Source organism: Erpetoichthys calabaricus, chromosome 7 (genome assembly GCF_900747795.2).
Source record: "Erpetoichthys calabaricus chromosome 7, fErpCal1.3, whole genome shotgun sequence".
Lineage (NCBI taxonomy): Eukaryota > Metazoa > Chordata > Cladistia > Polypteriformes > Polypteridae > Erpetoichthys > Erpetoichthys calabaricus.
The window spans coordinates 80,790,658-80,804,277 of record NC_041400.2 but is presented as its reverse complement, the minus strand read 5'-3'; the positions used below and the strand labels follow the sequence as shown (position 1 = coordinate 80,804,277).

The 13,620-nt window shown below is 38.2% G+C and overlaps 1 protein-coding gene across 2 annotated transcripts in view; it reads left to right on the top strand.

Moving 5' to 3' along the window:
* The window catches only part of LOC114654214 (protein FAM214A), a 127,484-nt gene extending 115,861 nt beyond the window's left edge, over positions 1–11,623 (top strand). For both annotated transcript variants that reach the window (XM_028804622.2, XM_028804623.2), the window contains one exon: positions 10,290–11,623. In XM_028804622.2, coding sequence (XP_028660455.1) covers positions 10,290–10,443 — 154 coding nt within the window. In that variant the 3' untranslated portion in view covers positions 10,444–11,623. The remainder of the gene's footprint in view (positions 1–10,289) is intronic.
* Positions 11,624–13,620: the final 1,997 nt, after the last annotated feature.

Genomic DNA, 13,620 nt, shown 5'->3' with positions numbered 1-13,620 from the left:
TTAAAATATACTAAATCGACCCCAATCCTTTCGAACGGGACTTCAATTAGGAGGATGGGAACGAAAAGAGCACAGTCCCTCCTAGGAATTTGTCGCAGTTGACACTCCAAAGAGGACATGCAAAAGCGACAAACCTCCTCATTAATTCCTGGCCAATAAAATCGAAGCTTAATTCGCTCCCAAGGTTTTTTTGGTCCGTAGATGGCCTCCTAGGAGGTGAGCGTGTGCTAACTCACAGACTTGCTGCCAGTAAGTCCACAGGACCAGCAGCAATTTCCATACCTCCCTCTCATGCTCCGCTACCCAGTACAAAAGATCGTTCTCTAAGACAAAGTGAGGACTGTGACGATGCAGGTTCTGCTCCAGTGCTCCCATCTCCCTTTTGGGAGCTCTTGAACCCAACACCATCAGTAATGTAACCGGATGAGCTGGACAGTGAGGACACAACAAAGCAAGGGGATGATGCAAAAAGGTGCAAGTGCTTTTATTAAAAACAACAAAACCAAAAACAGAGTTCAAAATAAATAGTGCAGTGCTCCAAACTTCATTAAATAAATAATCCATTAAAAACAAGTGAAATATAGAGGTTAAAATCCCATAAATTAATCCAGTTAAAATAAGGTTAAAAACAATGGCTGGAAGCAGTCCTTTCAAACAAAACCCGGTGCCTTCTTTCTACCTGGCGGCTCCCCTGCTTCTCCCTTCTGGGCCTTGAATCAGGGGAGTCGCCCTACCTGCAGCTGACTTCTTATACTGGCCTTTTTGGGGAAGAGGGCACTCTCCTCCGAGAGAGCATAATAAGCCCCCTTTGCCTCCCCCATCTGAACCAGCCCATTCCTGTTAGCCCCTCTCGCACACTCCCCGAGGTAATTAGTTAACCCGGTTTTGTGTAATGGGGATGGAGCTGGTACCTGGTCTTTCCGAACTGTGGGATACACTTCCCACCTGGAAACTCGGCCACGATACTCTCCCACCTGGATATCAGTCAGGTTCTTCTCCTTGCTCCTCTGGAAGTCCACCATCCTTCCAGCTACGCCAGTTATCAAGACAAGACAAGGAGTCACAAAAAAAAAAAAAAGGTTTGGGGCAGCCACCTATATATTATTCCAGGCTGCAAATGGTTTATTAAGCAAACTAATGTGTACAGGGTCGAGTCCAAAACAGAACTGATTACATATGGAATAGATGGCAGACCAGAGAAAATGGCATGATTAGAATCGGAACCTGAACTGCTGCCATCTGTGGGCCCGAAACCGGAAGTGCCATCATCAGGACCAGGCGAAATTTCCTGTAACTGGTCTGCACAGAATTGAGAGAAAGGGTCAATGCACATTGCCTCCCCCCTGGTCTGGTATGATATTACTTTCATTCAAGCCCTTTAGCTGCCTCCCATGGCACACATTATATACATTATATAATATATTATTTTATTATTTATTTTATTTATACATTATATACACACCATTTAGTATGAGCTTTGAGTAATTTAGAACACATACAAAATAAAAGCAGTAAAGAAACACTAAATACAGAGCATTAGCACCAAACTATATAATATGAAAAAATTAGACCCCACCATTCACATCGCTATTACACTAGAAGAAAGCTGGTGCTCCTCTATACTATATGCACAAAAACCCCTACAACTACAAGAGTGTCCTAGATACGAGAGCCGAACGAATTTCACCAGAACCTATACTTTCACTGTCCTCTATTCTAATGTTCAAACTTTCTTGGCTCAGTCATGGAGTTTCTTTTCTTACAGATTTCATTCTTCTCAAAATGCTGCTAAAAATTTGTGAAGATTTTTCTTTCTCTGTCTGGCAGTCTTAGTGGAATTTTGTAGCCACACTTTCCCAGCTTCTGGTTTTCTTTCAATAACTCATGATTAGTAGGTATTAGATGAGATGTACCTTGTTTGGAAGGTCAGATTCTGGAAAATTTAGAGATGCAATTGCAAGAAGAAAAGTCAGCCATTTTGATTTTCAAATTGGTGGTCCAATAGGTGACAAACAAAGGCACATACCTTGATGCATTCAGAATTAAATTGCCTTATCTCAACAATCCACACTACATAAGAAAAATGTTTTTTTGGAAACAACAGTGTCTGTCAAATTGACTATATTCGAAGTTATATGCTAGCAAGAGGAGGGTGGGAGTTCCTGTCTCTGACACTCATATTCACCAGTTTTCCAGGCAGATAGGAAAACAATGCTGAGATTCAGAGACACATACAATATGATGTTTTAACAGCAAATTACTGAACTTTATGTGTAACAATTTGTAAAGAGATGGCTACTACTATTTTTTTTAAAATACATATACAGAGCTTTATATCCATGCCTGCCAGTTGCCATGCAAAATGAGGGCAGAGTTTAAACAGTTAAAACAAAGCCATTAAATTTGATAATCTTTTCAGGTTTGTTTAATGAAGTGGGAAGACTTGTTTACTTTGCACTGAAGTGAATTGGCTTTAACAGTTGAAAGTGTTCAGCATTTGTTTTTGAGTTATAAGGTGAGGTTAAATTATTAATTTCTTTGTGATAATCCATTCCCTTATTCAGAATGTTTTTGTGTGGTACTGATTGGATCACACAGTTTGGCTACCTTTCTGACTTTTTTTGTTTTTTTAAATATTAGCCACTAAGATATGACTTCTGATATATTTAATGTGCATTATTAAAATGAGACAATGATTAAAATGCTTAGTTTTTGGTGTCAATTTCTGGAGGAGAAGATTATGCAGGTTTTTCCTTCCCCTAGTGAATTCTTCTTTGCAGACAAACTTGACCTGATTGACTGGTGCATTTCACACTGCCATCTATTTTGTGTCAAACAATACATTAACACTAGAATTACCAGAGCCTACGAAAAAACTCGTAGATCCGGCCCACCTTAAACCGCTTCTTAAAACCGTTCTCACCTCTCCGCCAGCGTCTTTTGTCATCTAAATGTACTGATAAAGACATGCTGCCAGCAGCCGGCTATTCCATCCCCCCAACGACTTAGAACGTAAACGAGCTTTTCCCAGCTCATGCCTTGATTGATTATCTGAGAGTGAAGTGGAGTTTTAGAGTAGAAATAATAGATTGTTATTTGAAACACACGCATTTCATATGTGTTGCATTTCTACAGCAATCTGTGTAAACGCATTGTTAAAACAGAAACGTTTTAGATGTTCTAGTAGCAAATGACAAAATGTAGGCATAAACTATATAATGTATGAAACCTGAAGTCCAAATATCAAAGAAACACTTTCACAAAAGGTACAAAAAAAAAGCCACCGCCAAAAAAAGCCGCCTTAGTGTGTGACATTGACACGCATTAGCTATCAGTCGCTGATTGGGAATCAGAAGGTCAAGAGTTCGATCCTGCACAACTCCCTTTTGAGAAGTGTTCTTATTTTCACTATTTTAGAATAAAAAGATACATTTGATTTCAGTCTGAAACAGCCGGTGTAATTTATGATATTTATAAAGGTTAGCTTTATTTTTATTAGGAAAGCATAGTAAAGAGCAGTAACTTCAGCGCTATATGCAATCATCAGACACTCCCCATCTGATACTGCTCTTTTCACATAAAGACGCGCTAAAGCTCTGCAGTGTACTTGTGGCTGCATTGTCGTACCAATGCTTGCGAACTGAAGTGTCTGCATGTACTTGTCATGGCATTACACGTGTATTTTTTGAGTATGCCCATGTAGCTCAAACACAGGAACATATGTTAATGTAAAAGTATAACAAAACAAGTGCACATTTATTCAAGACTATAACTGAAGAAAACAGAAAGCAAGTTACAATAGGCAGTTGATATGACAGCTTGCGTGGTGGAATGCTAAGAACTGCTGATTTCCATTCTGTGCTATATAACTGTTAACATTTGAATCTGATGATTGCATATAGCGCTGTCTTATTCAGTGTGCGCAAGAACATGCAGGTGGCCAGTTGCTGAGTGCTACAACGCACATTTTAAAAAAAGAAAGAGACAAATATATGTGACGTTTTGAAGAAATCATTTTATGACGCGAATAGTACCAATCAGAAAACATCGTCGAAGTAATGCAATATTATTTGAAAATGAACAGCGTCAGGTTGGGTGTGAAGTTATACTGGTGCTGTTTGAGTCAGATCAGAAGCTGAATAAGCTGAAAAAGCTCCTGTTCTGACTCTAAGTAAAAAAGCATGAATTAATCAACAGAAATAACCGCGATTGACATTTAAAAGTTAACGATTTACAGTGCATACCAATTTATAAATTTAATGTCCGTTTGAGGAAAAAAAAAACCACTTTCTTCAAAGCTGAGAATCGAACTCACGTCTCTGTAGCATGGTAGGGCAGCTGTGCTCCAAGTCAGCAAACCGTAGCGTTAAGCCACGGAAGCTGTTGTAGCATCCTTGAACCTTTTGTGAAAGTGTTTATTTGATGTTTGGACTTCAGGCTTCACATATTCTATAGTTTATGCCTATATTTTGTAACATTTATTACTAAAATATGAAAATGTTTCTGTTTTAGCAATGTGTTTACACAGATTACTGTAGAAATGGAACACACATGAAATGCGTGTACAGTGATCCCTCGCTATATCGCGCTTCGCCTTTCGCGGCTTCACTCCATCGCGGATTTTATATGTAAGCATATTTAAATATATATCGCGGATTTTTCGCTGCTTTGCGGGTTTCTGCGGACAATGGGTCTTTTAATTTCTGGTACATGTTTCCTCAGTTGGTTTGCCCAGTTGATTTCATACAAGGGACGCTATTGGCAGATGGCTGAGAAGCTACCCAACTTACTTTCTCTCTCTCTCTCTCTCTTGCGCTGACGTAGGGGGGTGTGAGCAGGGGGGCTGTGTGCAGCTGCTTCCTGAAAGGACATGCTGCACGGAGCTTCGCATACTTAAAAGCTCAAAGGGCACGTATTGATTTTTGACTGTTTGTTTTTCTGTGGCTCTCTCTCTCTCTCTCTCTCTGATCCTGACGGAGGGGGTGTGAGCTGCCGCCTTCGACAGCTTTGAACCGGCGGTGCTTCGCATACTTAAAACCCAAAAAGCCCTATTGATTTTTTTTTTTGACTGCTTGCTTTGCACTCCTTTGAAAAGGGAGATATGTTTGCATTCTTTTAATTGTGAGACAGAACTGTCATCTCTGTCTTGTCATGGAGCACAGTTTAAACTTTTGAAAAAGAGACAAATGTTTGTTTGCAGTGTTTGAATAACGTTCCTGTCTCTCTACAACCTCCTGTGTTTCTGCGCAAATCTGTGACCCAAGCATGACATTCTAAAAATAACCATATAAACATATGGTTTCTACTTCGCGGATTTTCCTATTTCGCGGGTGGCTCTGGAACGCAACCCCCGCGATGGAGGAGGGATTACTGTATTCCAAATAACGATCTATTATTTTCATTTTAAAACTCCAGCAGTTCACTCACTCCCAGATAATTATAATCAAACAAGGCATGAGCTGGGAAAACTTAGTGAACGTTCTGCGATGGTGGGGGATGGAACAGCTGGCTACTTGCTGCTCGTCTTAATCAGCACATTTAGAAGACAAAAGAGAGGTGAGAACGGTTTTAAGGTGGGCCGGATCTACGAGTTTTTTCTTCGACTCTGGTAATTCTAGTGTTAAAGAGTATCTCACACTGTTATTCAAGTACTTTCCTGTAAGAGAAGAACCACTTCCACTGATAATTCCTCTCGAACTGCCCAATAGAAGTAAATAGATATTTCCACAAATGGAGCCTTAAAACATAACAACTTGAACACCTTTGGTGAAGTTTATGTTCTGAATATCCAAGGCTTTCTAATGTGGCTTTAAAGTTTCAGATACCATTCCCAACCATTTACCTCTTTGAAAGTAGTTTTTATACCTCAATGTACAAAAATCGAAATACAGACATTGACTTTCTGGTGAGAATAGCTTAAGACTAAACCTGTGTTCTCCAAGAAACATTCCCACCAGTGTCATTAATAATGAGTACTGTAGCTGCAAAAATATAAGGTGTCATCAGGCACGGGTAAGACGCGTGTCAAAAGAATTCACAGAGTCCAAGAGTTCGTTTTAAAGGTTTTTTAGTGAAAGTTAAAAGCGAATGATCCAAACAAGAATAAAAGAAAAAATATTTACACACGTAGAATAAAAGGCAAAAAAAAGGGAAAAATGAATCTTCTATAAACTTAGCTTTTCTTGAAAGTCTTTAGTATTTTTATACTTAAAGGTTCTTAATTTCTTCTGTCCTACTTAAAGGTTCTTAATTTCTTCTTTCCTACTTAAAGGTTCTTAATTTCTTCTGTCCTACTTAAAGGTTCTTAATTTCTTCTTTCCTACTTAAAGGTTCTTAATTTCTTCTGTCCTACTTAAAGGTTCTTCTTCTGTATGCTTTACGTACGGCACAACACATAAATTAAGTGCTGTTAGGTGCATATTTACTTCACGCACTCTAAAGGCTCGTAAGCCGGTTGGCACATAGGCAAGTGCCCAGGCACGGTGACGTGCAATCACGGTTAAAAACCGTATGCCTCTACACCTTATACAAGGCAAGGCTGACACTAACTCACTGTAGAATAGTGTTTACTCCAAGCTATTAGAAATGGCAAGAACATACCAAAACGATTCTGTTCATGGGGGTTATAGGAACCTTCCATAGTTTATGCATTGTCATCTAATAAACATTCATGAATCTTATAGAACAAGGAAAATGGCTCTTACACATCCGGCCCCTAATTGTTTATGCTAGGGCAGAAATCAATTACTTTAACATTACTTACTAAGAGCCTTTACTACTTTACTAAACTTAAGAAACTTAGATTCTACTATAAAAACATAAAGCTTAAGAAATTTATAATTAAACATGCAAAAAGAAAAATTAATTATTTCAATCATTTGCTGTTTCCTGGAGCAGGCGCAGTTTATTCACAGGTATGTCCAGTGTGCTGGTCTAGGTCTGCACACAAATTCTTCCGACTGCCCCCTTTGCATCTGGTATTGTCTTTACCCAGGAGTTTCAGGGTGTAGCATCTTCTGGTATAACTGATTTGCTGAGTCTTTTGGAGCAGATGTTTCTACACATTTTTCACTCGTTTCAGACTTAACTTCAACTGGAGTCACAGTTAAGACACACTCTTTACCGGCCCCAGTATCAGTACAAGTCTCTTGCGGTTCAACAGAAATATGGGCAGAAGAAACGTTCTTCTCTTCCGACTTAGCGTTCTCCTCTTTAGGAGGTCCGGCTTTATCGTCGGTGCCTTTTTCCTTATTCATATGCAGAATTACTAGATGTAAATGAGAGCATATTTGGCATTCAGTCTTTTCTTCACATTTTTTACTAAAATGTCCTTGTTTAAGGCACTTAAAGCATAAGCCTTTAGATTTCAAAAATCAATTCTACTTTCATAAGTTAGTTTCTGAATTGCACTGCATTCATTGAGATCGTGATTTTCATTGCAAAAATGACAGAGCTTACCGCTTGTACGTCCAGCCGTCTCCGCCGTTTCGACTGAGGTGTCTGTATCCCTTTTTTCGTTTGCAGCAGAAATGTTTGTAGCAAAACTGCTTTCTCTTAGGACGCCTTTCAAAGGATACTTCTCTTGATCAGCTTTGTCGAGCTGAGCTGCACACGGGGTTCAAAGCTGATGTTGTCTGTTTGTCCAGAACATTCGCAGGATCGGCGAGAGGGGTTCGCCTGCTCTCCATACTTTCAATACTCTGAACTTTGCATTGCCACGGTGCTTGTAGGTCTTGAGGAAGTTTACAGACTTTAATACAAATGTTATTGTTACTTTCAAATTGTTGTCCGCCTTGTAAGTCAGGCATAATGTTTGTATATTCGCCAGGAGAGATCGTATAATCGCTCTGACCTTTAGTAAACTGTGCCAAAAAATCCAGTTTGTCTTGCGGATTCTCTATCACATCGTTGATATCTTGGTCAAATGCTCTTATAAAATCCACATATTTCGAGGGATCGCCGTCAAATATTGGGATTTTACTGTATGACACATAAGTCACTTGAGTCATATACTGTTGTTCTTTCAGTTGATCATGACACTGCTCATAAAGCTGTTGCTGAGAAATGTTTTTACTTTCATTGTTACGTAGAAAGTCACAAATACTTGCATCTTCGATGTTCTGGATGGATAAAAGTTTGACGTTTAACATTTTGTATTCCATTCTCAGGTTGGTGAACTGATTCTTGAATGTTAATTTTATATCTTCACAGTTATATTCATGTTTTTGTAAATCCGTTATGTTCTTCATAGAATCAGATAATTGTCTATATTTGTAATCCATTTCTGATTGAAGTTTGGTTGTCACTGTATTGAACGGCTTTCCGTCGTCATGGAGATGGTCCTCCATTGTAGAAACGTCATATTCAAAGCGACTTTCATTCACGCCTCGCAGATGTTTCCTCTGGATGCCAGATACTGGGGCCATGATGATTTTATTAGGTGTTTAAGCTCCTTTATAATTTATACAGTCTCGCGAGGAGCAATAGTAATTCTCAAATATGTCCTACTCCGATGGAAAACAAAGATGAAAGATACCTGTTGAATCTTTTTCAAGTCGTTGTTGTTTTCTTTCGTCGCAGTCCGATCTGAAGCGTTGAAGACACAGACTTGCTTTCTTTTATAATCCAAGGAAATTTCAAGTTTTCTTTTTTAGGTCAATTTCAATTTTAGGCAGTTTTGAAATTTTAGGCCGGTTTTTAACTTTAGTGTAGGTGCAAAAATATAAGGTGTCATCAGGCACGGGTAAGACGCGTGTCAGAAGAATTCACAGAGTCCAAGAGTTCGTTTTAAAGGTTTTTTAGTGAAAGTTAAAACCGAATGATCCAAACAAGAATAAAAGAAAAAATATTTACACACATAGAATAAAAGGCAAAAAAAAGGGAAAAATGAATCTTCTATAAACTTAGCTTTTTTTGAAAGACTTTAGTATTTTTATACTTAAAGGTTCTTAATTTCTTCTGTCCTACTTTAAGGTTCTTAATTTCTTCTTTCCTACTTAAAGGTTCTTAATTTCTTCTTTCCTACTTAAAGGTTCTTCTTCTGTACACTTTACATACGGCACAACACATAAATTAAGTGCTGTTAGGTGCATATTTACTTCACGCACTCTAAAGGCTCGTAAGCCGGTTGGCACATAGGCAAGTGCCCAGGCACGATGACGTGCAATCACGGTTAAAAACCGTATGCCTCTACACCTTATACAAGGCAAGGCTGACACTAACTCACTGTAGAATAGTGTTTACTCCAAGCTATTAGAAATGGCAAGAACATACCAAAACGATTCTGTTCACGGGGGTTATAGGAACCTTCCATAGTTTATGCATTGTCATCTAATAAACATTCATGAATCTTATAGAACAAGGAAAATGGCTCTTACAAGTACAATAAATAAAAAAGTAATCATTTTTGTTACTGTATGAAATTTATATACTCTATAAAGTATTGTAACTAGTCCTAGAAAACCTGTATCATCTGCCTTTTGGTTTGTGGCCGGGCCCAGTCCCGAATGGCCACAACTTTTGACCACTGTAGTTTTGCAGTATCCTCCACCAACCACATAACCTAAATACTCAGCTTTGGTCATCAAGCCAAGCCTATTGGATGCATGTGAACACAATTAGGAGAACAACAGCAAATGGTCTTATATAAATCCCATTTTTTTGATTTAAAATAAATTTGGAATTTATACTCCCAGGTCCTCCCTGCGTGGAGTTTGCATGTTCTCCCCGTGTCTGCGTGGGTTTCCTCCGGGCGCTCTGATTTCCTCCCACAGTCCAAAGACATGCAGGTTAGGTGGATTGGCGATTCTAAATTGGCCCTAGTGTGTGCTTGGTGTGTGGGTGTGTTTGTGTGTGTCCTGCGGTGGGTTGGCACCCTGCCCGGGATTGGTTCCTGCCTTGTGCCCTGTGTCGGCTGGGATTGGCTCCAGCAGACCCCCGTGACCCTGTGTTCGGATTCAGCGGGTTGGAAAATGGATGGATGGAATTTATACCGAAAACAATTTTTCACTTTGTCGTTATGAATTACTGACTGTAGATTAATGGGTAAAATTGCTTTTCTTTCATTTAAAACCAAATCTACAACACAGTAAATTGTACAAAAAGTGAAGCAGTCTGAATACTTTCTGAATCCACTGAATGTTTTTTTTGAAAGATGTGACATGAAAGGTAGCATGCTGCAATACATTTGATTGAGTGTAATATATCATTTACCTATAGATTTTCTTTTTCACTCTTCTCTGATTTGTAGATGAATAAATTGAATAAAATATTGTTTATTTTTTTTACAGGTTCCAAAGCTCAAAATCTGGAAAGATCTACTTGCATGACAATATCCATCTTCTCTTCTCTCGAAAATCCATTGAGATGGACACAGGGATCCCGTATGAGTTAAAATCTTTCACTGAGATGCCAGTTAACCCGAAATATTCACCTCGGCTTTGAAATTGGACAGTTTAATCAACCCACAAAAGAACAGAACTTGAAGGAAAGAAAGCCTAGTCTAAGGCAACTTAAAAAGCTGATATAAACTAGTGGAAAACCAGTGAGCTCAGTGTTGACATGCATGCTGCATAACAAAGTTCAGACTTTCATTCTTGTGCAATATACATTCTCAGAGTAGCGCTGTTGGTTCTGCACTTCCACAGTCCTGAGGGATGATCTTCTTACAGCCTTGTACTTGTGCTAGTAACATTCACATTGGTAATCTGAATGACAGCTAATTAAGAAATTGAGTGAAGAGCCACCTTATGGGGTAAACTGTCTGAAATATAACAAGACATTATCCATCTAGGAGGCAGTGTGTGAGGAATACCATGTAATGTATGGGAAGTGATCTGCCAAGAAAGAAGATAATTTGTTTACACAAACTGTAGATAACCCTGTGAATGTTGTAGTTTAAATCCATGCAACACCCGCTGCAGATTTTTGGGAAACATCAACGAAAGATATCTTCCACTTTTGACTAATACACTACTGGTTAACCTTATACCTGTATGATGATGGCTTTGTGATTTAGTTGGTCAATTTCTTGTATACAGTAAGTTCAGTGCTGTGCTAAGTGCAGTTAATATGCAGTAGTATTTTATGTAACAAAAAAAGTTACTGTTTGTTACCCTTTTCTTTTTTATTTATTAGTGCCTGATCAAGAGAAATTTTGTAGGAGGTAGTATCTTGTTTTTACAGTCTCTTTCTAATGCCTGCAGATCCTCCATGCAGTATGTGAGGGATTTTGGGAGGAGGCTCAGATGCGTAATTCTTCTGGTTTAATATTCCAAAGAGTAGGGTCCGAATGAACTGTATAGAACAGAATTTGTATTTGATGTCCACCTGGGCTATGTAAACCATGATTTTGGTTATGAGCTGTGAGGAAGTTCTTGAAAAAGGCATGTATGTTAACATAATACTGACTAAATATCAGCTGGCAGTAAGGTAAACCTTAGCTACTTTTTCATCAGCCAAGGCTTTCAAATACAGTACGTTTAGAAAATTAACTTGTGTTTTTTGCATTGCTAGAAGGCCTTTAATGCATAGTTATTTTGGAAAGTCAGATTTTCATGTGGTCTTTCTGTATAAAATGAATAAAATTCCAGGTATATTACTACCTGTTCAGCTGATGATACAACTCTGGTTGCCTTTTTTCTCTATTTTTTGTGCACTTCATTCACATTTACATGTTCCTCACTAACGGAACAGGATCCTGCTAGTTATTATTTGTGTATGTAGTAACATATACTGTATTTATTTCTGTGATGTGCTTCAGCTTTATCCATTATTTGTTCATTTATTAACTCTGTCTAATTCCATCTTTTCTAACACCAAGCATTACCCCTGCACTTGCATGAACAATGATACATAAGCATCAGCTTTAGGTCCAACACTATTGTGTTTCATAATTCACCTGTAATTGCTATTATGCCTGTTTTTGCCTGTAATCCTGTGGTTTTTTTTTTACTAGATACAGGGTGTACAGTATGTTTGTTTTAGGTATTTTGCCAGCTCTATAGTTGCTTCTCTCACATTATTGGTTTAGGGACAGTCTCTACAGTGTTTTTTTTACCATACCTTTGACCTTTGTTTTCATTACCATCCCCATATATTTTTGTTGAAGTTTTCAATCCCCCTAGTTAATTCACGTAAGTGGCTGTACGTTTTTGTTATTACAGGTGACAGATATTCTCTTTTAAATTCCAAATGTCTGTTAAACGTTTGATTTTTAATATTCACAATGACAAAATATCATCAATAATGTAAAACTATCCTATGAATCTACACATATTTTATATAGCACTTTTCTCACAAAATATTGCATAAGCTTCAGAAAAAGGACACTACAGTTGCATCTTATTATTTATCTGTAATACTTGATTTATTGTATGAGAGTTTTATGCTAAAGTGATAATAAAAGTAGCTAGTAGTACAGTATGTTGCCTTTTGGCTTGAATTGGAAAATGGAAGCACCAAGGCAGTCACTCAATCTGCCACTTCTGAAAATGGCATCCCACAGAATGGTGTTGCTGTGTAGTACTTTCATTCATGCAACTGGCAGCACACTTGCCTGCATTTTAAAATTAAACATTCAAATCTGAAATCACAAAGTGACATGAATTGTTCCAAGGTTGTTTGCAGATAATGAGGGAACTGTGCCTTGGTAAACTGATACATCTGGAAACAAGTGTTTGATACTAAAATGTGTAACTCTGAGTTTGCATTTGGGAAAGCAGTGAAGTGAACCCATAAAGTAGATCAGGATTGATAATAGCATTACAATTTAAGACATGCAGTCATTGAGCTTGTGCAGGGTCCTAGTTAACAAAGCATAAATTACTTAAGGTATTGTTATCTATCATACAAACGTGCGCCCATGTTTTAACCCTCTTATCCACTTTAAGGTCACAGGGAATTGGGAATTATTACCAGTGAACATGAAATGCACAGCTTTAGGACATGGGAGGAAAACCCATGTAGACGTGAGGAGAACATGTAAGCTCCACACTGACAGCACCCAGATGTGGGATTTGAACTCAAGATTTTGTAAGCTTTGAGGCAGCAGTACTAACCACTGCACAAATGTAAGATCATATAAAATAAGATAAATTGGTTTCCATAACAATTGAATATTGAAATCAAAGGTCTTAATATCCAAGACAGTTTAATATTCAATGTAAATCTATAATCTTAATATAACAAACAACATACACAGTGGTCAGTCAGAGATGCTGAAAGAAGACTTTGGATTGCTGCTGCACATCACTTGTGAAGAGACCCAGGACTCAGCTGTGTGGATCATCATCTGTGGACCATGTCTGATGCTGAGCTGTTCAGATGTGTCCTTTAGTCCCTTTTTTTGCCTCAACACATGGCAGAAGACCATCTGAACTGAGCACTGCCTTGCCTTTAACAATTTTGATTTGTGCTGGGAGTGATAGCAGTTTTGCAGAAGAGATGGGCTACAACCCAACAGACAATATAGCTAAAGTAATTAATCAGCTTTTATTGTTTGAAATCAATTTTAATACTAATGCACATTATATTTTGAATCTAGAGAAGCCGGTCGCTGAATTGTTTAAACTACTGTTTTACATTAAGCCACATGTCACCAGTAATAAATGCATTAAAAAC